At 36.4% G+C, this 23,982-nt stretch overlaps 4 protein-coding genes across 10 annotated transcripts; 3 read left to right on the forward strand and 1 right to left on the reverse strand.

Moving 5' to 3' along the window:
- The first annotated feature begins 652 nt into the window (after positions 1 to 652).
- On the forward strand, positions 653 to 5,200 carry ATH1 (homeobox protein ATH1). 4 transcript variants are annotated; one of them, XM_086250804.1, is made up of 5 exons: positions 653 to 1,250; positions 2,424 to 3,715; positions 4,106 to 4,452; positions 4,544 to 4,604; positions 4,773 to 5,200. In XM_086250804.1, exons 2-5 carry the CDS (start codon positions 2,528 to 2,530, stop codon positions 4,944 to 4,946), a joined length of 1,770 nt encoding a protein of 589 aa, XP_086106930.1. In that variant the 5' UTR covers positions 653 to 1,250; positions 2,424 to 2,527; the 3' UTR covers positions 4,947 to 5,200. The 4 variants fall into 4 exon arrangements, with proteins under 4 accessions (XP_086106930.1, XP_086106929.1, XP_086106928.1 ...); XM_086250803.1 differs by lacking the exon at positions 653 to 1,250 and adding an exon at positions 1,409 to 2,128 and having other exon boundaries at positions 2,415 to 3,715; XM_086250802.1 differs by lacking the exon at positions 653 to 1,250 and adding an exon at positions 1,409 to 2,128.
- A 472-nt stretch (positions 5,201 to 5,672) lies between these two features.
- On the forward strand, positions 5,673 to 7,419 carry LOC147278573 (inorganic pyrophosphatase 2-like). Its single transcript, XM_086250023.1, has 4 exons — positions 5,673 to 5,905; positions 6,164 to 6,285; positions 6,381 to 6,582; positions 6,679 to 7,419. Exons 1-4 carry the CDS (start codon positions 5,768 to 5,770, stop codon positions 7,030 to 7,032), a joined length of 816 nt encoding a protein of 271 aa, XP_086106149.1. The 5' UTR covers positions 5,673 to 5,767; the 3' UTR covers positions 7,033 to 7,419.
- Positions 7,420 to 7,527: 108 nt separating this feature from the next.
- Positions 7,528 to 11,661, reverse strand: LOC147278574 (protein NDL2-like). 2 transcript variants are annotated; one of them, XM_086250020.1, is made up of 11 exons: positions 11,427 to 11,661; positions 10,479 to 10,578; positions 9,785 to 9,882; positions 9,563 to 9,651; positions 9,274 to 9,334; positions 9,084 to 9,170; positions 8,925 to 9,002; positions 8,778 to 8,834; positions 8,613 to 8,668; positions 8,159 to 8,294; positions 7,528 to 8,063 (listed from the first exon to the last, which is right to left on the reverse strand). In XM_086250020.1, the coding sequence occupies exons 1-11, from the start codon at positions 11,523 to 11,525 to the stop codon at positions 7,833 to 7,835; spliced, it is 1,092 nt and encodes a 363-aa protein (XP_086106146.1). In that variant the 5' UTR covers positions 11,526 to 11,661; the 3' UTR covers positions 7,528 to 7,832. The 2 variants fall into 2 exon arrangements, with proteins under 2 accessions (XP_086106146.1, XP_086106148.1); XM_086250022.1 differs by lacking the exon at positions 11,427 to 11,661 and adding an exon at positions 11,220 to 11,362.
- A 5,432-nt stretch (positions 11,662 to 17,093) lies between these two features.
- LOC147278575 (serine/threonine protein phosphatase 2A 55 kDa regulatory subunit B beta isoform-like) lies at positions 17,094 to 23,394 on the forward strand. 3 transcript variants are annotated; one of them, XM_086252677.1, is made up of 14 exons: positions 17,094 to 17,535; positions 18,198 to 18,301; positions 18,445 to 18,543; positions 18,650 to 18,769; positions 19,102 to 19,308; positions 19,492 to 19,583; positions 19,966 to 20,084; positions 20,604 to 20,727; positions 20,909 to 21,032; positions 21,505 to 21,573; positions 21,685 to 21,776; positions 21,881 to 21,958; positions 22,095 to 22,162; positions 22,361 to 23,394. In XM_086252677.1, exons 1-14 carry the CDS (start codon positions 17,409 to 17,411, stop codon positions 22,495 to 22,497), a joined length of 1,560 nt encoding a protein of 519 aa, XP_086108803.1. In that variant the 5' UTR covers positions 17,094 to 17,408; the 3' UTR covers positions 22,498 to 23,394. The 3 variants fall into 3 exon arrangements, 2 of the variants coding, with proteins under 2 accessions (XP_086108803.1, XP_086108804.1); XM_086252678.1 differs by having other exon boundaries at positions 19,102 to 19,305; XR_015123638.1 differs by lacking the exon at positions 22,361 to 23,394 and having other exon boundaries at positions 21,859 to 21,958; positions 22,095 to 22,114.
- Positions 23,395 to 23,982: the final 588 nt, after the last annotated feature.

The following is a 23,982-nucleotide window of genomic DNA, read 5'->3' on the forward strand; positions in this document are numbered from 1 at the left end:
AAACAAGCCAATACTGCAGCTGCAGCTGCAGCGTAATATAAGCCGTAGGAACACATGGCATGGGTTCCCCCACTCCAGTCGTTGATTGCTTGATTGTATTTATTTGTCATACCAAATTATGGACTGCCACATGCCCACAAAATCTAAGAGAAGGTTGCTTGTACTGTCACATCAGGATCCCAAGCAGCTTCATACATCTGAGACATCTTAAAACACTATTTTCTAAGAAAAAAACAAATCTTAAAAACCTTGTTTATTTCCTTTGCTGTAAAATATAACAATGTGATACCTCTAGATAATAGAAAACTCTACATCCCCTTATATTACAATATCCATCAGTATTAAAATGAAATTCAGTACTGAAAAATGTTACATTTAAAATGTTACGAATCTATTACTCTTTTGTTTATGCACATACTCTTATTCTTCGACACAAAAAATCTTATCTACATTGGAATAAGCCAAAATCATGATCCAAGAATTGCCTATCCAAAAAAGATCATGATCCAAGAATTAAAATCAGAGGGAGCTACAGCCACTGTTTCATTATTATTGAATCTTTCTCCCCTCACCTGATTCCCATAATCACTTTTAAATTTTGATTTTTGATAGTCTGTTACATAATAAATTAATAATGTACTCTATAATTAGGCCATAGGTTTGAGCCATGCAAAGGGAAGCCAAAAGAAGTAGGTGGGCAATTTTAATTGCCCCTCATAAATTCGTGAAGATTTGGCAAAAAGATTTGCTCATCAGATTTGCCGGTTTGGGCTTGCTTGCATCATCCTTGTCTTTTTTCCATCTCTGTATCCCTACAAAAGTACACTGCTGGAACAGTGCTGGGCTCTCTCTCTTTTCACCTTTCATTTGCCTTTTAAGCCTTTAGTTGTTGGATTCTGAAGAGAAAGTTTGAGACCCTCTTTGCTACATTTACTCTTCTTTCTCATCGGGTTAGCTAAGCGCCTAAGCCTAAGCCTTGGTTTCAAAAATAGATAAAAACCAAAAGGTCTTTTACTCTTTTTACTCTCTTTTATTTTTTCTCTCTGAAAAATGGTGCTGAGGGGACCTGGCAAGCACAGTGGTTTGAACAGAGAGAATCCAGATATTTTGATTGTGATGATTGCAGAGAAGCAGATAATAAGAGGTGGTGAGGAGGACAAAAGAGATCAGAATGAGAGGGAAGAAATGGGCCCTCTAAAGCCTGCAGAGGAAATGAGTGGCACACTGCCACTGCAACACCAAGGAGTAATGTGAGTGTTTCCCTCCCTTTCTCTCTCTAATTTTTTATCTCTATCTTCTTGTTTTTGCTCTTGTGGTGTTGTGTGGCTCTTCTTAGTTCTTACTCTCTGTCTCTGTCTCTGTCTTAATTTAATTAACGAGTCCATTTCATGCATCTCCGCCTCTGTGATAACTGATAAAGCATTTACCTCCTGTGATAAAGTTTTCATTTTTATTTGTTTTTACTGCTCTTTGGCCTTTTTCACAACTCTCTTTCTCCCTTTTATCGGGTTCTCTGAGATGGCTGTCCTTTATTTTTCAGACCCATTTATGATTCGTGCTTTAAATCTTATGGCTAGCCAGAAAAAGGAAAGAGAGATGATGAAACTTGATGGGTCCTGATTCCTGAAACTCTGAAACTCTGAAACTGAGTCTCTCTTGGGTTTTGGTTTCTTGAAGAAAAATCCCACTTTTCTGTTCATTCAAACAAAAAAACGCACCTTTTCTATTGGCTCTTTTTATTTTTTTGTGGTTTGAGAAAGGTGGAGAGGATGCATGAGTCCTTATTAGCTTTTTCTCCTTGTTCTTTTTGTTAAAGAAGGAACAAAATATTTACCACTGCATTCTGGCTTTTCATTGGTACTCCTTTAAAAGCTTGAGGGACAAAGTAAATAAATCGTATCTTTTGAACTTTCACTGCATTGGCTTGTTATACACATTAGTGGCAATCATCATAGGAACAAAGAAACAAAACTCCATCTTTCATTTCAAAGGAAATTCAAGGTCCGATTTGGGGAAGTCCCATGAATCTGCATAAAGAAATTTAATACCATCATTTTGCCTTATTAGAGAAGAAGGTTTGGTGGAAAGACCTGCATTCTCAGTGGGACTGTTTGCTGGTGGGTGCCAGGTTGGTCACTTTCACTGTTTGTTTATGGTTGCTTGTATTAAGTTCAAATTTCTGTTAAATGTTTGCATTTAATTTATGCTATTTTTGTCATTCTTTTGCTTTATCTTGGTGCTATTTTGTTCAATCATAATGACTTCACCATTTACCATCATTCTAGGCATTTTTCCCAGGAAATTTAAAAACTCAAAGAGATATGTGAGGAATTTGAATTTGGTGATAATGCATTTGGTTATAGTGCCCTCTGTTGTCTTTGAAATTTAGATTGTATAGTAACTTCATTTTAAAGTTTGTCCAGGCTAAGGTCGATTGATAATATTGATCATCAGTTCATCATAGCAGAGAGAGCGTCAAAAACTGCTGTTTATGGCCAATGCAGTCTGATGTTCGTTGTCACATGATATGATGGATAATCAAATGTTTGATGTCCCAGCCGGCATGACCAGCCGAAATTCTGTTGTCATAGATGGGATTGGACCGCATACAACGATGAACTCACTTGCTCATCAGTCCTATTCATTTGACCTCAATCACCAAAACCATACCGTGGCTGTACTTCCAGCGTTTTCAACCTTTCAAGGAGAACCTGTCATTGATTGCCACGGTGATCTTCATGTCACGACCAGCGCCGGAGATGTTGAATCAAATGCATTTGTTACGTCTCAACGAAGGAATCATGTGAGAGACTCCTCATTTTGCAGTTCAAGTTTCACTGATAACACTGTGTTCCAAGCAACACCTAATTCTGCTGCTTTACTTGCTACCCTTTTGGCTGCAAGGGATGGTCTTCAAGAAAATCTTAACAATTTAGCAATTTCAGCAACTCCCATAAATTCTTCAGAAATTTATGCTTCAAATGACTGCTCTAGCAACTCAAATTCTTTGTTTGCCACCTCTGTGAATTGTGGATATGATGAATTTCTTGGTAGTATAAATAGTCAATGGGAGATCAACAAGTATGGAAATCCTTCGGAACTTGGTGAGAGAAATTCAGTAATAACAGGGCTTCAGCCATATTCATCTATTGGAAACCTGGATCCAAATGGATGGTTATCATCAAATGCTGCAAGGGTGATGACATATCATCCTTACAGTTCATCTGAATTTAGCAACGAGCTGGCTCTAACACTTGCCACATCCAAGCCTTCTATCATCGGTGGGCTGGATATCCGGGATCAATGTTCAGATATTGGCTGTTCTGGGATAGTCCACCCTTGTTTGAGTCAAACAAGGTTTGAGTCAGAGCAAACTTCTTGTAACAGTACAGAGAGGCAATCTCTAAGTATTGGTTCTTGCAAACCACCTCAATTATCCCAAGTAATCTGTGGATCAAGATATCTTCATGTGGTTCAGGAAATACTTTCCCAAATTGCAAGCTATTCACTAGAAAATGTAGACCAGTCAAGTTATTCGTCTTTCAGGGTCATGTCCAGCGCAAAAACACCATTCTCTTCGAGCTTCTTTGCTGAGAGAGGGATGTCAGCTATGGATGATGATTTAGATAGTGGATTTGAGGCACAAAAGGAGCTTGCATTGGGAAGACATGAAGTCAAAACAAAGAAAGCCAAACTGCTGGCCCTATTACAGATGGTATGTTGTTCTTTTGTGCTTGCTATTAATTAGTCTAGAGTTATCTGATTTGGTCTTGATTCTAACAGAGATGTCAACTGCATTATACATATTGCAAAAGGTGTAGACAAAGTGGATTAAATTTTAAAGTATTGGTAAATGTTTGTCTATAATATCCAAAAGGTGTAGAAATTTTTCATATTTCATATTTCAGTTAAAAATGAGCTCTGCTTAATCATTGTTTCTTGGTCATCAAACAAGCTGATCAAGGCTCATAACAGAGATAGATTGGGTTTGAGTTATCCTTCTCTTAAGTTACCCTTTAGCTTGTTCTCACAGTTATATTTACTCATGTGGTGGAAATAGAATTTGGGCACTATAAGGCATTGATTTATTCTTATGTGATTGCAGCTTGACGACTGCTACAACGAAAGTGTGGATGAGATTCACACAGTTGTATCAGCATTTCATGCTGCTACCGAGACAGATCCTCATATACATGCTCGTTTTGCTCTTCAAACAATCTCTGTACTATATAAAAGTCTGAGGGAAAGGATTAGCACCCATTTCCTTGCAATGAATGCAAATATGAACCCTGCATGCTCCAGTGAGAGTGAAAGATCTTTCGAAATCCAAAAGCAGTTGGCTCTTCAGCATCTAAAAAAGAAAGATCATCAAATATGGAGACCCCAGAGAGGCTTGCCAGAAAGATCTGTCTCAGTTTTAAGGGCATGGATGTTTCAAAACTTTCTTCATCCGTGAGCTCTCTCACTAACATGTCTTATAAATGTGCTTTATATGATACCCGTTCAAATTATGAAAATGTCTTGTCCATTTGATTGATTTCAGGTACCCTAAAGATGCAGAGAAGCATCTCCTTGCAGTAAAAAGTGGATTGACAAGAAACCAGGTATTTGATCCCAAATTATGTTACATTCAGTAGAGCATATATAACAAGTGCAAGATATGCATGTTCTGTTAACATGTTGCTATTGCGGAATCCATAGGGAACTGTTTGAAATTTGAATCCACAGCACAGCTTCTAAGAACTCATTCTGTTTGTATTTGGCTATACCAGGTATCCAACTGGTTTATAAATGCTCGTGTTCGGCTATGGAAACCGATGATTGAGGAAATGTACTCGGACATGAACAGAAGGAAGGCTCGTCAAAATGAGAACAGTACTGAGAGAAATCATAATCAAAGAAGCCACCACAGAAGTATTAACAATCATAAATTTAATGTGAATTGAAGGTTTCTTTTTGGAAATGGGCATTTCTGGATCATTCACTAGGAAACAATACACATCCACAACATTGTTACAACTGTATATATTGTCAGTCCTCTATTTAAGTTCAAAAGTCAAGGACCACCATGAATGTCCTGTAACCAAAATCAGAATGGAAATTGTGGTAAATGGCATTCTATCGTTTGTTTCTAAATGTGTAGAAGCATGCATTGTCTTCCATAGTTCAATGATATTAATTTTAAGAACTTTTTCTTCTTTTCGGAAATGTATTTTATTTTTATTTCATAAGTGCGTATCTATTTGGTGATCAGTGATGAGTCCGGAGTCTCTACCTTTTTGTGTTGAGTACTTGAGTGTGTGTTCATAACTACAATTAAATCCTAAACCTCAAACACTTGGGATTGATTGAGAAATCCTAAAAGTAAAACTTAAAAATTATGAAACGATGCTATTTAATTGTAAAAACCAAAAGGAAACACGCGTGGGTTAATATAATCCCTAACGTAATGAGGTTCATGCATTCTAAACTGCAAGTACTGTACAACTGTCATGCAGACGTAGCAATGCATTTGCTTTTCCTTTCTTTTTGGAGATGGGATATAGGAGTTCACGTAGGACACAACATTGTCCACTAACTTTTAGCCCAAGTCAGTGACTCGGTGCTTGCTAAGCTGTAAGCAATTAACTACGACACCCTTATAAAAAACACAAATAAGCCTAAGCCACCTCTTTGTCATAACACACAGTACTGCGTCTCTCTTCTAATTCCTTTTGAAAAGATCACCAAGCGGTGGTACTGCCGGTGGTGGTACGGTGGCGGAGCAATGGCGGGGTTGATCGTTGTTTTTGACTTTGACAAGACGATTATTGACTGTGACAGCGACAACTGGGTTGTGGACGAGTTGGGTATCTCACACTTGTTCACTCAGCTCCTCCCTACCTTGCCTTGGAACTCTCTTATGGTTGGTTCTTCTTCTACTACTACTATTTATGTTAGTGGAATTTGAAACAAAGTTATGTCATATAGTCATGAGTCTCATGACATACAATTAGAAAGGTTCACTTTTTCTGTCATTAGGGTATAAGTTTGTCACTATTAAATGCTATGGTATGTTGTACAGCCTCGGTATCAAAACAAAACAAGGGTTATTATTTGCCCTATTCAATTATTGTGATAATGAGAGAATCATATATATGTATTTGTATTTGTCAATTGTCAGGATAGGATGATGACTGAGATTCACTCTAGGGGAAAGACGATTCAGGACATTGCAGAATGTTTGAAGAAGGTTCCACTGCACCCCAACATTGCCTCCGCAATTCAATCAGCCCATGCTTTTGGGTAATTTCCTTTCCTTGTGTTGTGTGACCTAATGAACATGTATAAAATTGACAACATTGTATGTTATAAATATTGTTGTGGTTCTAATCACACAGGTGTGATCTGAGGATAGTAAGCGATGCAAATGTCTTTTTCATAGAGACAATACTGAATCATCATGAGCTCATGGATTGTTTCTCAGAAATCAACACCAACCCAAGCATTATTGGTGAAGAAGGCAGGCTTAGAATCTCACCCTACTATGATTTCAACACATCTTCTCATGGCTGCAATATTTGCCCTCCCAACATGTGCAAGGTAAATTACACATATATAATATAGTACTCCAAATTAATATTACAAATTCAGATTGAAATTTGGTATTTTAATTTGGGTTAATTTCTTTTCCTACAGGGCCTAGTGACAGAAAAGATCCAAGCCTCTGTTTCAGCAGAAGGAAAGAAACAGTTGATCTATGTTGGGGATGGAGCACCTGATTTTTGCGCAGGTTTGAAGCTTGAAGAAGATGACATTCTGATGCCAAGGAAGAGTTTCCCAATCTGGGACTTAATATCTGCCAACCCTCTGCTCACCAAGGCAAAAATTCATGAATGGAGTGACTGGGAGGAGCTTGGGACTACTTTGGTCAACACAGTGAAGACCTTCTTCACCAAAGACAAGTCTGGCAGCAGCGAGAGATTAACTGATCAATTGGTTCAAGTTGACTGTAAGTCTCAAAACGGTCCCATATCTGTCGCTAGTAATTAAATTAAGGCTTGACAAAAAACTCCATGTTGGGGCAATAAGAATTCCACTCAGTTGTTGTATATTAAATATGTTCAAATTGTTGATTAAACATGACAACAGCAAAATTGTTCAGAAGTGATGAGCAATGACAATAATCATGCACTTGCTATATACCAATCCTATCATGCAGGCCATGACAGACTCCACCTAACTCCATCCGAACCATCCCGACAGCAGAGAAAACTTATATACAAAAATCTTATACGTTCAATCGGTTCAATGTATCTATCTCTCTCATCGTCTAATTCAATGTGTCTATCTCTCTCATCGTCTAATTCAATGTGATTCTAATTAGATTGTTGTGCCATCATCATCAACCAAACAAGCAAAATAGACTACTTAATATTGCATTTTCACCTGGCCTCAACCTTTATAGAGTAATTAATTGAGGCACATGAGCCACCATGAAAGTTGATTAGTGTGCCACATCAGGCCATTTACTTTGAAAACACGAGAAAGCACAAGTTAATCATCCAATTTATATCATTATTATAATTATCATTTGATTGTAGTTTTTGAATAATTATTCTCACGGATATACAGACAACCGGCCCTCCCCCTCCTCAACTAACATTGGTGACTACAAATGAAAAGAATGATATCTGCTTTCCTTATGAATTTTTCCCTTGTATCTTTCTCTTTCTTTCTCTATCTACAGAACCGCTAATAATCCCCCTCCTTCATTCTATAATCCCCAACCAATCAGGAGATATTTCAAACTCATTAAATAGATTGCAAGAAGCGATTTCGCAAACCCTTTCTCAACTTCTTTCGAGTTGTAGAGAAATCCTAGTTTTTATCGGTTTCAACTTCAATCCCATACTTTCTGGTGAAAGAAGCTCCGGGGCAATGCAAGACGGACTCAAGGGGCTTCTTGGGCTGACACTTGACTGAGAAGGCCTGTAGAAGCCATATCCCATGAGGAAGTACTCGATTGGTATCAACATCGCATGAGGCTGCTCCTCTGTCACCATTGACCCGCATGCCTGAACCTGCAGGTCACCCACATCTCCAGTAATAAGTTTGCTTCCATATTCATGCAAAGATACAACTAATATGATTATAGGAATAGACCAGGCTTGCATACCTCAACCAAGGCACTATATCGTCTATCTAGTTTTGAAGTCATGTAGAGAGCTTCAGAGTGAAACGGAGAACTATCCCCAACAAATATTAGTGAACGACATTGTAGCTTTCGCAATTCATTAGAAATGTCCGGTCTCCTGCTAGACATAAAAAATAGGGTTCAGGCCATGCATTTAGTAATTTCAGATTATGCGGTTATAATTGGACATCCAAATGCACAGAGGTAGTCCACATGACAGGAACCAATCGATACAGACATCTTCCCTCCTGTATATATTGTCACGTTGATTGCATGCAAGTCACATGACAAAATATCCCAAAAAAAGGGCTCCAATCCTTGCATTAATATGCAGGGGACGACCCCCTCCCCTGAGGATGGTTTTTATTTTCTTACATGTAAGAGAGTGGATGTTAAAATCAAAATATAAACATGAAATCTTGGGCACAGGATTTACCCATTCATTGCTTCAAGAAATTGCCAAACATTCGAGCTCTGCCTCTCATCAAGTGACTGTTAGAGCATACACACGATCAGCACTTGACCACCCTCATTTTTGATTTACACAGATAAGGAACTTAATATAAATAAGAGAGAAAATAATAAAGGTTAGAAGACTAACTCTTCTGCATGCCTGAACTATATCTGACTCGGGTACTTGAGCACAACCCCGAACTTCCTGCCACCAGGATTTAAAATTTAAACCAATCAAACCAATTCCAATATGGAAACATAAATATATGCAAGTTAAACCAAACCAATGGCAAACCTTGCTGAAGTACCGCTTGAGCAATATCTCCTTTACCACCCCACACATCCCGTAAAAGTAAAGTAAATTTGACATCACCTAAATGATATGGGACGTTATGTGAGAACAAGAGTTTCCAAACCCGACAAGAGTTAAGAGGTCAAGGAAGAGGGAAAACACCTTATTTAACAACCACTCAGTCCAAGAGGGTGCTTTGCATAGAGGAGAAACAAGTATCAAGCCCATGCAACGTGATCTATATTTCATCTGTTGACAAGAGTTATAAAAAAAATAAGATCCTAAAAATCTTACCGAAAAAAAAAATTCCACATATGAGCACTAATGTGCAATGTGCTGGTTGAGATCTTACAGCAAATTGGGTAAGAATGTAAGCTCCAGCTGTAACGCCCATACACATCACTACACCAAGTCTACGGAGAGAGAAAGAGAGATCAGGGTAACTTCATTTTTCAATCCATCCAAATAAATAAATGTGTAGTAAAGGTGTCGAAATATCTTTTTTCAGACAACTAAACCAGAAGCATTTCAAACCAGCAGAGAATTCATTAAAACCATTTGTTTGTAGAAAAGATCAGATTACTCTAAAGCAAGCTCCTGATTAACATAAAATTAAAGCGTTAAATGAAAGATTTGATTACCCAAAATAGTTGAGAACCTCAGCAATCTGATCTACCAAGTCATCTACAGAATGTACAGGATCATCAAGGCTGATTGCAGAAGCTCCAAACTGAAATAGTTCTTGAAGAAAGCACGAGATAAGAAATGATGTGAATGACAGCACTCAATGGAAGAGACAAAGAGCAATGTAGAATTGAAAATCAAGCAGAAGCCCATTCATGTCAAGTTATTGAATTACAAACCTCATGGCCAGGAGGACTGATATGATATATGCAAAAGTTGTGGAGCAACAAGGAGCATGCTTCTGGACAAAAGAATAATCCTTGAAAGCAGGACATATCTGATAAATCACATAATAAAAGACAAAAGTTAAGTTGGAGCTTGGAAGTAATATACTAAAAGAAAAGATGTTAAAGTACACAATATCTCTTGACCTTTCAATAATGTCCAAAAGCAATAGATCAACTATAATCCTTTATTTCTTAGCCACTCTACAAAAATTCATTTTCCCTACAACATCAAAAGGTTTGATTGAGCTAATCTATGACAATCCTTAGTGTAAAGATCTATATTAAAGTTGATAAAAAACATCACTAGAACTTCTCTCATTCAAAGTAGTTTGGAAACTGCACTTTCAAAACCCCCTCCCCCCCCCCCCCCCCCCAAAAAAAAAGAAGGAAAAATTCTTGGTCTTCAAACATCTTTGCTTATTACACCATAACTTTTCGCGGTTATAAACAATTTGGTTCTACCAAACAGCCAATTGGATGCAATGGCATTGTGGATATGATGGGTAAAATCAATTAACTAAACTAACAGTCAACAAATTATAATTTCTTAAGTAGCTCACGGTTGAAATGCAAGACAAAGACAAACCAAAATACAACCAAGCAAAAAAAAAGGTAAGTATCAGCAGCTAAATTCCGTTCTACTTACGATCTAAAGCTAAATCAGGATAAGTGACAAGAGCTGGTTTGTCCTGATCTCCCAACACTGCAACCGACACATAACCATGACAAGTTTTTACAAGATGCTCCTGCAGACAGATTCCGTAATAGGGTATAATTTAGATAAAAATTCAGAAAATTAAATTGAGAAAACTGAATATGAAGTTTTAAAAGAAGAATTGTGACAAAGCATTGTTATAATTGCAACGAGCATTCAACTGATCAACCGGGCATTAAAACGTTGAACCACCTTTTGGGGTCATGTACTCCAAGTAGGAGAGAATACCAACCATAACAAGGTATACCATCAAAAAGAAAAAGTATCCATGCAGTGGTGCCCTTAACAAAGTAGAAACCTAACCATTTTTGCTAATATGGGTATATTAGCATTCGTCAAAATAAAGAAAGTTAGAAGTTTTTATCCTTGATTCCAAGAAGATATAAATACATAATGTATATATATAAACATGAATGTAAACGACTACGTAACCAACCATTATATTTCCAAAAGCAGAGAAAGAAAATTACTAATCAATTTGCTTGAGAAATTGAAGAGTTCAAAAAAAGATAAAAGACAAATTGAATTTGATAGTCTCAGCTAAATTAATAAACCAGCAACAAAATATATGATAATATGATTTACAGAGAACGAGTCCCGTACAGCTTGCGTTTAAGAAAAACTCATGTTGCAGCACTAAATCGTAGTATTGAATTGAATATTATTCAATACCTCCCAACAGCAATGCAATATATGCTTTAAACAAGTTTGAAATGAGACCCATATCATTAACACTAACGTTCAAGGTTCATGGCATTCGTGGGTTCATTTCGTTTCCAACATTTTCTCGGCAACCAAACAAAGCAAAGAAAATGTTGTTAAGAACATGATAAACAAAGAGAAGAGGAAACAATTTGCAGGAATGTGGGTTGGGTGTACCTTTCCGCCAAGAGAAAACCCCTCCATATCCACCGACACTGAATCACTTGAATCCCCCATTTCCCTCTCTCCCCCCAAGTCCTCAAATGGGTGAGGCATTGGGGTTGCTTCCCATGGTTTTTATATATAAATATGTGTGTGTATCAATCTCTCTCCCTGCTTCTTCTGTCTCTGTCCGTCTCTTTTAAATGTTGACTCGCGGTGAACTCGAACGAGTGGAACCGAGTCACCGACGCTTAATCCCAGAGGGAGGGATCACGAGCGGTCCGTATGTATGAACGGGGTGTGGTTCAACCACAGACGCTGGTTTCATTTAACCACAGTTAGACAGAGGCCGACAGTTTTTGCAATTTGACTAAATTGCCCTCGCACCTTAATCCAGGAAACGTCTTCTTTTTTTTTTTTCTTTTTTTATGACGGGTATATATTTTGGGAGTTGGCAAATTAGTTTTGTGTTTCTTTTCGGGGTAAATTTTTTTCCAAGTTTACTCAAGTAAAAGTTATTGTGGCCATTATAATAAAAAAAAAATGTTGGTTGCATATTGAACCAAGGGCCAGATTGTAAATAAGCCATGAAGTTGGCAATTGTGGGTACATCAAGGTGTCATTGGGGCAAGCATGCCATTATTTACGTGTGGTGATTAGGTGATATATAGAACAACAAGGATATATACTATTTTCAATAATATTTGTAGATTTTCATTTTTTGGTCTGATAGATTTTCAGTTGTCACGTACATTATGAGCTATATATTGTCATATTAATTAATTGTAAAATTAATGTAATTTGTAAATTTTTTTTGTTTGATAACTCTATTAAATATTATAAAAATTAAAATACAATATATCTTATAGAGGTAGCAAATTAGCAATGGTGTGATGTGATAATGGTATATATTGGCAGCAATATATGGAGGTAAGGTGGTAATGGTGATAGCAATATATCACGATTAAGGCACTAAGGTGGTCGAATGAAGGTGGTGATGCTGGTAATTAATAATGGTGACAACGATAGAAACAATATAATGGTGATGGCGGCCGAGGCGACAATGGATGCCACAGGTACGTAGCAAATGTGGTGGTCATAAGGTGTGGCTATCAATATATTTAAACTTGCTCTTCTCACATTGATAAATATATACACTGTTTTTAGAATTGCTATATATATGATAAATGTGCATTATTGTATATTCACCAAATTCGAATATGCCTAGTGCAGACATGCACGTACCACACATATGGGAGTAGGACCAAGATGTACGTGTTGTCCTTTCAATTCAAACTTGCTCTTCTCACATTGATTTTTTATTCTTTTTTTTCTTTGCAACTTGTTCTTACAACCTCAGACATGATATGTAATTAAGCATGTAGCTGACATTATAATTTAATCATAGGCTTAATTGTGTTTTTACCACTTAAAGTTTACATTGATTCATACTTTACCATCCATAACTTTATTTGTCCTACTTTACCACCCAAAATTTACATTGATTCCCACTTTACCACTCAGAAATTTATTTGTCCTACTTTACCACCCAAAGTTTACATTGATTCCCACTTTACCACCCAAAACTATTTTTCATGTCCCAGTTAACCTTTTTTCGTCTATTCTGTCACTCTAGATTCAGGGGATAAAGTAGGAATCAATGTAAATTTTGGATAGTAAAGTGGGAATTAATGTAAACTTTGGGTGGTAAAGTGGGACATATAAAGTTCTGGGTGGTAAAGTGAGAATCAATGTAAACTTTGAGTGGTAAAGTGGGACAAATAAAGTTCTAGGTGGTAAAGTGAGAATCACCCCAAACTTTGGGTGGTAAAAACACAATTAAGCCTTAATCATACGGAAAAGATATACAAAGATTTGCAGGGCCATTTCCTAATTTCTGCAATGCTGCAGGGTGAGCTTTCATCATCAACTACAGGACCTGTAGTTGAAACATCATGTGTGAGATGACTAGATATAACTTAAAAGTGCAACATGCAAATATTAATTACATGAATATTTATCTATTAATTGCATCGATATTTAATTTAAGTTGGTATCTGTCATTAGCACTCACCACACAGCAGTCCAAATGTTGTTTTTGGCCAGAACAAAAACGTAAAACGTTTTGTGAGAGACAGACAACGATTCTTCAACGGAAATTACCACACAAATTAACAGAAACCATATATATTTCTCGAAATTTTTGCCTTTTTTCTTTTATCCAAGAAAATTACCGTTAATTATTAACAAACAATTTCTATAATTATGAAATTATTATATATTTTGTTGGGGCTTAAATGGTGGCCTTTGAGTTTGTTTTTCTTTTACAAGTGGCCTTTGAATTTAATTATAGGTGTCTGTGACCAAACATCGGACATAATTTAATTAGTTATGGACTTAAATAATATCAATTAATTTTCACTTTTTAAAAATAGATCTCAAGTTCAAATATCTTCCCCTTAATAAAACAAATTTAAATTTATATATATCACTAAAATATTTTGTAATTGTCACAATAAATCACAAGGTTGACCGTGATCTCATTTGATACAATTTAATTATTAGATTAAAACTTACTCCAATGCAAATAGGAGCATAATTAATTGCATACATCCAATTATTCAATTAATGAATTGCAACCATGTGAATCAATCAATCACTGAACTAGAGGGACTCACAAAAATTTAAATCATTACTAAATTTCACACCTTTTTTTAATTCTCTAATTAAATGCTGCCAACTCCCTCTCTCTACATATTTAATCTAGCAAAGCACAAATTAAAGTCAATATTCTAATAAGTAGCTAAGATCTGAGAAGCTCTTATCAATCAAAAGCTTCATCGGCCGTCTAGATATGAAGATTTACCAACTTCATAATCTGTTTGTCTTAAATCTCTTTCAAATTATTTAATTAGACAATAATGATGCCCATGGAATTTATTTTGGAATTACTCATACTTATGGTACACTCTTGTAAGGTTATAAGCCAGAATCTTTGACTAGTAAACCTAAGATAAGTACATCTTAAGTTCCAGTATCCCACCCTTACTAACCCACCAACTACATTTTATAACTACTTTAATTTACATCATCATTTATTTTTTGTGGCCAAAATTTTATAATAGTACCAAATATGTTGTAATTGGCCAAAGATTGTAATAACAAGTTGATTTTATTGGTGTCCTTGCTTGTGCCATACTTCATTATTGGTGTTCTAATTTTTATTTATGCTCAAAACAAGAACCATAAGATGTGTCGGTCAAGTCATCCTAGTAGACTAGTAGTCCTCAATACAAAACTTAGTATGTGGATGAAGATCTCTCCCAAGTACATGCAGATGAGAAAGTACTTTTATACAAGTGCGGTTTCAAAGAACATTCATTAAAAGCTCAAATATTTCTTACATATTCATGTAGAAGCATTTATTTTTTATAAAAATGTACTTCTTTGGGGAAGCAACAAAGTGCTTTTTTAATCCCAAAAACATTGTTTGCGATAACATAACCTTAGTTAGAGCAAATTATTTCAAAATTCCCAAATATTAGTTCACAATTTTTTCTTGGCATGAACATGCAATCATGCATGAAGTTGCAAACGAAAAAGGTTGGGTGGGGTTTCGTAATCTGCGGGTTGTATTGCCCTCACATCAAAGTTATGACCTTCTCCCTAAAGTAAAGTGCTGTCCTGTCATGAAATATGACTGGCCAAAAAAAATAAAGTGCTATCATGGTCCACGTCGTAATTGGTCTTTTTACTTTTACTTTTTCTTGTAGTAATCACTAATTTATCATTTTTTTTGGGAATAAAATTTGCATCAACAACAATCAAGTAATCAACGTAGCTTGTGATACAGGGCATGCAAAAAAGAAGACCATAATGCTCAATTGTTTATTTTATTTTTGCATCTGCGTGTACATAGGCATTGACAAAAAAGGAACAAAAATGCTACCTTTTTTTGGATGAAGAAAGAGCTGGCCAAAACGGTAGATAACTTGTGACTTTGGTTCTAGTTGGAACTTGGAACTAACACCATATATTACACGTGACGAATTAAGTGTGAACACTTGGAGATTTGTGCCCCCCACTTAAACCCGATGGGCCATGGCTCCTACCAGTCATAAAGATGACTAGATCAGCTAGAAGATTTGACCCCCAAAAGAAAAAAAAAAAGAAAAAAATTCAGCTACATGTTGGGCCCAGCCCAATCCAATCCTTATGAGATTTTAATAGGCCCAGACTAATCCAATCCTGTGGTACGAAGCCCATTATTAGTTTTTGGATAAGGGTGGCCCAATCCATGTCAAAATCATGGGCTCTTAAGCTTGTAGCCTTGAACACAAATATACGCCACCCAGGTCGAAATCTTGCTTCAGTACTTTGATGTGGGCTTTGAAAAAGAAAAGTGCAGTTGTGAATTATGCATGGTGTGGCGACTTACTATCAAATAGTCTAATTCGATTAATTCAATGAATTGGATTACATTGAACAAATACTTGAGACGAATTAGAATGTCATGATTCCAATAGGATATGACTAGACTCATATTTTCACATATGGTGATTGGATTTATGAGAAAACATTATCATGCTCGCATTTCCTTGATGAATAAAACTTGCATGTTTCCGTGATATGGAATGTGACGTCCCTTCCAAGAGAGATATAGACATAAATGAAAGAAAGAGAAAGAGGAAAAAAGGAGAAGGGGAGAGAGACAAAGACATAGATGAGAAGGAGGGATGCCACCTCTCATATCTCAATGATAGGCAAATCCTTCTCTTCCTTGATTATGGTAGATGAATACGATGATTTTACTTACTGGATAAGAATAAAAAAAAATTGGCTCATTGTCTGGGCTTTTTTAATAAGCTTTAGGTGTATCGATCATTAAGCGCTCGAAACATGATTAGTCAATTTTATATTAAGTTTTAATTTTGAGATTTTAAACTCTAACATAAAGTATTTACAAGCCACTCTACACCATATGAGGCTAATTATGTTAGTAAATGAAGTCAAAATGACGGAGGAAGCACTACAAAAAACGATTGGCAGTTAAAAAAAAAAAATGCCGAGAACTCAAGGACTCTTACCAAACCAACAATAACGTGAATGTGTTGGAAGCTCTCTGTATAAAGTTGTGTGACAGATTAAATTTCATATACAAAAATAAAAATAAGAGAAGCAAAACATATTCAGGTGGTGTGCTATTAAAAAAGCTAACACCATTGATTTTACCTTTTCTAGTTGTAGCCCAACAGACAACGTTGGATAAAAAAAAAGACAGGATCGTTGTAATCTACGCCGAAATTCACTCAACCACATCCGTAAAGTCGAGGAAGGACTAGTAGAGTAGTAGGGAGTAGAAAATCATACAACACGCATATAATTCACGTCCTTTTCAATATTTATCACATCTAATCTAAAATACACATATCACTACCACTTTTCTTTCATTATTATTCTTTTTAGGTAATTACCTTCTATATTTATTTCTCGCTTTAATAACTCCAAATTTCCCCCAACAAATATTCTTCTAAATCATAACACACAAAAAAATAAATAAAAACCAAATAATAATAATAAACTAATCCAAACAAGCGACGACAAAATCAGCTCAAAAGCTACGTCCTGCTTCGTCATTCTCTTCCCCTCCATTCTCAGCAACACTAAAAAAAAAAAAAAAAAAGCAAAAGAAAAAGAAAGAGATCAGAGACTCAGAGAGAGAGAGAGAGACAGAGAGACAGAGAGAGAGAAGGCGAGAGAAGTAGAGAGAGAGAGAGTGGAAATTTCATCGCTGCAGAGACCGTACGCTTGAGGCTTGGAATGGATGAAGAAGAAGGAAGAGACTGCATTGATTTGTCGATGAAGATTTGTCTGAATCCGTGAGACTCACGCAAATCCGGAGATTTCTTCAGATCGATTTCCCGTGCATTGATTTGTGTTTTCTGGTTTTCGACTCATTTCTTTGTCAAATTTTTGGAATATTATATATATAAAAAAATGAACGGCAGCAGAGAGGGGCTTGCTGCTCCGGCGGCGTCGGCGGTGGCTCCGTCATCGACGCTACTCGACTGGAAATTCTCGCAGGTTTTCGGAGAACGGACCGCTGGCGAAGAAGTTCAGGAAGGTACTCTTCTCGATTTTTCCATTTTGTTTTATATGAATTTAGGGATTCACTACTGTTGTCATTCTCATTATGATTGATACTTATTTATTTAATGCTGCGATTTTCGTTTTGTTTTGTATGTTTGTGTATTGCTTATAAGAATTTGTAACACGCCAATGAAATTTAATGGATAACGTGGGTTTCAGTTTGAGGATAGAGTTTGGTTTTATGACGATAGAAGCACTTGAGCTGTAGTTGGTAGACATGTGGCGTGTGTATTGATAACTGGTGGTGCAGTCATGGGATTGGTATTGTGCAGGGTTTATCGTTTAGATAGTTAAGTTATTGGATGTTGGTTTCTGGCTATTAATTGATGAACAATACATTTAGAGTGGTCTATTTGTGCATGTGTTTGTTTTGTTTTGTTTTTGGAACCTCTATAGTTAGTTGATAAGTATATGTTGCATTTTGGAACATGTTCTGATGATTGAGACATGCACAATAAAGTGAACTGGAAATCAATTATGAAGAATGTATTCTCTTTGAATCAATGGTTTCATTTGAATACTTATTTTTGAAATTTAAAAAAGAGGCTATAGGTGTTTGAGGGCATTGAAGTGTGCTTTGCAGAAATTACACAGACACAACCACTTAGTTTGTTTACATGCTGACTGCTTTTGCAGTTGATATAATATCTGCCATTGAATTCGATAGAACTGGGGACCACCTTGCCACCGGAGATCGTGGAGGTCGGGTGGTATTATTTGAAAGAACTGATGCAAAGGATGTAAGTTAGTTCACACTTTGTTTTTGGGGTGTGGGGGGCAGGGTGGGAGTGTAATTTCTTTATATTTATTTTGCTGCTGTATTTTGTTTGTTACACTGGTGTGATTTAGTTCGACTTCTATGGTATAAACTTATGATTTGTAGCATGGTGGACATCGGAGAGATCTAGAGAGGATGGATTATCCAATCACTAGGCATCCTGAGTTCCGCTATAAAACTGAGTTCCAGAGTCATGAACCTGAGGTATTACTTTCTTCGTTACCTATGTCTAGTGTAAATTGGCTTATGCAGATGTCCTCTTTTCTGGATTTTGGAGTTATCTAACTTTGCATCTTTCTTGGTAACTCAGTTTGATTATCTCAAGAGCTTGGAAATCGAGGAGAAAATCAACAAGATTAGATGGTGTCAGACAGCTAATGGTGCGCTGTTTCTTCTCTCCACTAATGACAAAACCATCAAATTCTGGAAGGTAGCACAAGCAACTTCTGAAGTTTTTATGTGGTTGAATTATTAACTTTTAGATGATTTTCTCTTGATATCACATCACCCTGGACTTATTTTAAGTGACATTAGCTGTTTTGCCTTTTTATTTTTTTCTAAACAAAAGATGACGATTTCTCCTACCATTTCACTACTATACCTCATCCTCTTTGTGAACACACACATCCACAAGCTCATGTAGAATGTAGTGAATGACTTGTTTATATCTCCCACTAGGTGGTACAAGGACTTGAAATGTCATTATTTTTAATATCTTCATTATGAAAGGTAAATTTCTAATCCTGCTCTAATGCTGAGCAGGTCCAGGAGAAGAAGGTAAAGAAAGTATGTGAGATGAATGTGGATCCTTCTAAATCTATGGGAAATGGTGCAGTTGTTGGTTGTATGTCAGAAACCTCCAAACCGCATCTTGCAAATGGAGTATGTAAAGAGAGACCCATCAGTCATCCAAGCAATGATACTTCATTTCCATCTGGGGGACTGCCATCCCTGCGCTTGCCCGTGGTAGTTGTATTAAATCTGATTTGTTTATTTTCTGACAGTATATGGTTTTGGTTCTCAGAAATAGTTCTAGAGGCTATTAGTGGACTTTCTTGTCATGCTTAGAGAATTGGAACTTGCAATAATTAACATCTTGGCGAATGATATCCTGTGGTTCAGCTCTAACACTTAAACATATGTGGCATTCAGGTGACCAGTCATGAGACAAGCCTTGTGGCTAGATGTCGAAGAGTATATGCCCATGCCCACGACTATCATATTAATTCCATTTCAAATAACAGGTGCATTTTTTTTTCTAGGAAATGTATTCCTCCACTCTTTTCACAATTTTGAAGCATGTATATCCAGTGTTTCCCTTGTTGCTTGTGCTCCTATATGAAGTTGCATTTTGATATTTGATTACCTGAACATGGAGTAGCACGTTGAACTCCCTACCCTTTTCCCCAAAGGAAAAAGGCCACTTTCTGAAGAGCAATATCAGTTACTTTAAAGAAAAAGGGTGTATCTTCCATGGAGTCTTATCTATATGTAATATACTTCAAAGAAAAAAGGGTTTATCTTCAATTTCTATCACGGTCCCCATTTGCTATCTTATTCATCACAATTTCTATCACAATTGCTATCTTATTCATCACTAATGTACCTTACTTTTCTATTTTGTAGTGATGGTGAAACTTTTATATCAGCTGATGATCTGCGAATTAATCTTTGGAACCTAGAGATTAGTAATCAAAGTTTTAATATTGTTGACGTGAAGCCTACAAACATGGAGGATCTAACTGGTAGAACCCACAGAACTGTGATGGCAATTGCTTGCTTTTCTGATTTCTAATTGTTTTGATTTCAAGTGTTGTTCGAATATTTTCATAAACAACAATAAACAGAGCCATGTCCTAACTATATGGGGCCAGCTACATGAATCGTGGTCTTCCATTATCTCCTATCCTGGACCATATTTTCATTTAAGTAACCTGTTATCATATCTTTCCTAGTTACCCTCATGTTTGAAGATTTATATGTGTAAAAAGTGATTATAGAAGAACAAAAAAAGCATTGGCCCTGATGTTCCTCTTCTTGGTTTTTTTCTTTCTCAATTGTGTGTATTTGTGCACATGCTTTCTTTCTTATAACATTTCTGAGTCAATGGTTAGGTGAGAAGCCATTTTATCTGTTTCTTACTGACTGTCTCCCTTCCATTATGTTTGGATGATTGAAATGTTCTGGTTATGCTGTAAACATGAATTATGCCTTATTTACATGTATAATTATTGGTATTTACATGCTTGAATTTTTATGTGCAGAGGTGATAACTTCAGCAGAATTTCACCCTACTCATTGTAACACGTTGGCATACAGTAGCTCAAAGGGCTCAATTCGTCTTATTGATCTGCGGCAGTCAGCTTTATGTGACACTCATAGCAAATTGTGATTCATCTTTCATGCTTCTTCCCTTTCTCTCATTCTTGATCTTTCTTTCATAAATTTTTGTGCCTATCAAAGATATGTTAGTATTGGAACTACTAACATACTTTAGAATGCTTTTGATACGTTAGAATGCTTTTGACACCTACTTCCTAATTTTTTTTTTACTGCTTTAATGGTTCAGGTTTGAAGAACAAGAAGCGCCTGGTTCAAGATCTTTCTTCACTGAGATAATAGCCTCAATTTCAGATATCAAGTTTGCTAAGGATGGAAGACATATTCTTAGTCGTGATTACATGACTCTCAAGGTTTATTTTCAATACTCTTATATAAAAATAGTTTGTAATTTCATACACTTCATGTCAGATTTGAGCCTTTGGTTATCCTAATTCTTTAAACTAAACTACCATTGCTTGAAAACCTTATTCTCTCTCTCTCTCTCTCTCTCTCTCTCTCTCTCTCTCTCTCTCTCTCTCTCTCTCTCTCTCTCTCTCTCACATACAATAAGAGCAGTGGATATGGGACTTCTGTCATGCCTCTCTATGGGTGCCACCTGTTGACATCTCACTTGCTCTGTTGCTTGCTCAGCTCAATATGTTCTTATAGTTTACTGTGATGTTTAGGCTTTAATATCATACTGTTTTGACATTGTGCTTGTGGTGGGTTTGGGGCATTGGATCGTATTTGTGGTCTTCAAATTTTTCTGATTCTTAACCCCATTCATGACTAATTCTGTTCTCACTTTTATTCTTTTGCTCTTTTTTATTTTTGGGTTCTCAGCTGTGGGACATCAATATGGATTCTGGCCCAGTTGCAACTTTCCAGGTCCATGAATATCTAAGACCCAGGGTAATGCATTCTTCCAAAAAGCCTGATTGATTTTAGATGATCTTAAGTGAAGATGATAGAATTTACAAATCCCATAAAATGCAATTTATTTTAGTTCTCTACCTTTCTCAGCTGGGTGATTTATATGAAAATGATTCTATCTTCGATAAATTTGAGTGCTGTCTAAGTGGAGATGGGCTTCGAGTGGCTACAGGTTCTTACAGGTTAGCTGTATACCCATACAAATACTTTGTTGCTATTATAATTTAAACCCTGACCTATGTTGTGTGGGCTCAACATATGAAGAAACACATTTTTGTGATTCCAGCAATCTATTTCGAGTGTTTGGTTGTTCTCAAGGGAGCACAGAAGCAACGACATTGGAGGCCAGCAAAAACCCCATGAGGTATCTTCTTAGAAGTCTAGGCATGGGATGATGAAAACCATTTCTTATATCATAGTATCCTTATGAGCCCGAGAGAAACTCTTGTTTATTACTTTCTCCAAAACTCATATGCCTATTCTTTTCTCATGGACTTCAGGAGACAAGTCCAAACCCCATCAAGGCCTTCTAGAACTTTGGGAAACCTTCCTCGTGTTCTCAGACGAGGTATGTGTTTGCTTACATAGTTCAAACTTCAAAGTCTGAAAATTTTTCCTGGGAGGTAACTGGAATTACTTATAAACAGACCCAAACACCAACAAAAGTAATTTCCCTGGGACAATTCATAGTGTTAGTTTGTATCCATGTTTCCGGTGTGTATTTGGCTAACCTGTGTTTGTACACCTCTTACTTTATATATAAAAGGTGCGGATAATCCTGGAGCGGATACAAATGGAAATGCTTTTGATTTCACAACAAAGTTGCTACATCTTGCATGGCATCCTACTGAGAATTCACTTGCTTGTGCTGCTTCAAACAGTCTTTACATGTATTATGCGTAAAGATGGTATGGGAAGTTGTACTTTTTGGCAGGCAAAGCTCTTCTGATTGCTATTGACAAAGGCTGCTTTGCCTTCTTCCCCGGCTAGTGATGTGAAGCTGAACCCTTAATCAGAAACTCTGCAATCCATTACCTAACTGTGATGAGGAAACATATTTTGCTGATGTCAAAATTTTCAAGAAGAAATTAGTCTCTCTCCCCCCATTCAGGCGAAACATTGCTGTTTATGCTATATCATAAGGAGAATGCTGTTGTCCTAATTGTGTCTTGTTAGTTGAAAGATGTGATATTACCTTGTCTGCCTGCTGAAAGATAACCTGGTCGGTATTGCGATGCTGCTACAGTAGAAACCAATCGGGTCCCATCCTGAAGCTGGGAGAAGCTGTTGTGGTGCATCAATTCTCATTGATACCTAGGCCTTCAACCTTGTATTATTTGAATTAAAATTAAAGGCTTGTGAAATTTTATCCCTGTTTTTATTCTAACCATTCTTTCCCCTCTTTCAGAATATGCTGATTTTCTTTGATCTTTAGCAAGTATTGGTTCCTTTGGATTGAAGGCCCCATGCAAGACATTCTTTCAACAGTTTCACTTGGAACCACGATTTGTAGGTCTTATTATTCGTCTGGTTTTCTGTTGTTTAGATGATGTCTTTAGTTTAGGCAACTGATCATCTCCATAAATCAGAGGGTCATAATATGGTGCATGGACTACTTTTTTGTTGAATTAAGTTTTTTCCTTGGTGTTCATCTGCGCTGCCCTTCTGCGTATTTCTCTTCTATTTAGATTGTGCTGAAAATAGTGTTGCCCTTGTGGCTAGGAACTGTATTAACTCTTTTTCTTCAACTTATTATTTTACGAAGTATATGGCAAACTAATACCACTGATTGTCTCAAAACTACCATTGTAGACTTCTATCATATCCAAACTTTTGTTGGCAGGGATGTGTTGATGAGTCTGAGTGACTCCTTAGTCCTATATTGTGTAATCGATATTCCCAGTCCTATTTTGTGTAATTGATACCGTCACGTGATGTAACTAATTCAACGTGTTGTAATATGAGTGAATATTATTAATATTATATTTTATTAATATAAATATATCGTTCAGTAATATTTTTACACGTTAATTTAATTATAACACGTGGTGATGTATTAGATATACCTAATAATTTTTCTCTATTGTTGTGCACCGCCATTTGCCGAAAGACAAAAGGCTTTTATTACAAGATTGACAATAGGCATGGCGGTGGACTTTGTTTTGATGGCCCAAATTTTGCCACAATAGATCAGACACAATTTCTAGTGCATAATGAATGAATTGGTTTCATGTAATGTGATCTTGATTCTAAATATCAACTCAACTACCATAATTATTTTCTAACCAACTTTACATTATAACCATTAACCCAATAATTATTTTGTAGTCATTAGTATGGGAGAAATATTATTAGATTATGGGCAGAAAAACTAATTAGTTCTAACTA

Source organism: Dryas octopetala, chromosome 7 (genome assembly GCF_963921425.1).
Source record: "Dryas octopetala chromosome 7, drDryOcto1.1, whole genome shotgun sequence".
Taxonomy (NCBI): Eukaryota; Viridiplantae; Streptophyta; class Magnoliopsida; order Rosales; family Rosaceae; genus Dryas; species Dryas octopetala.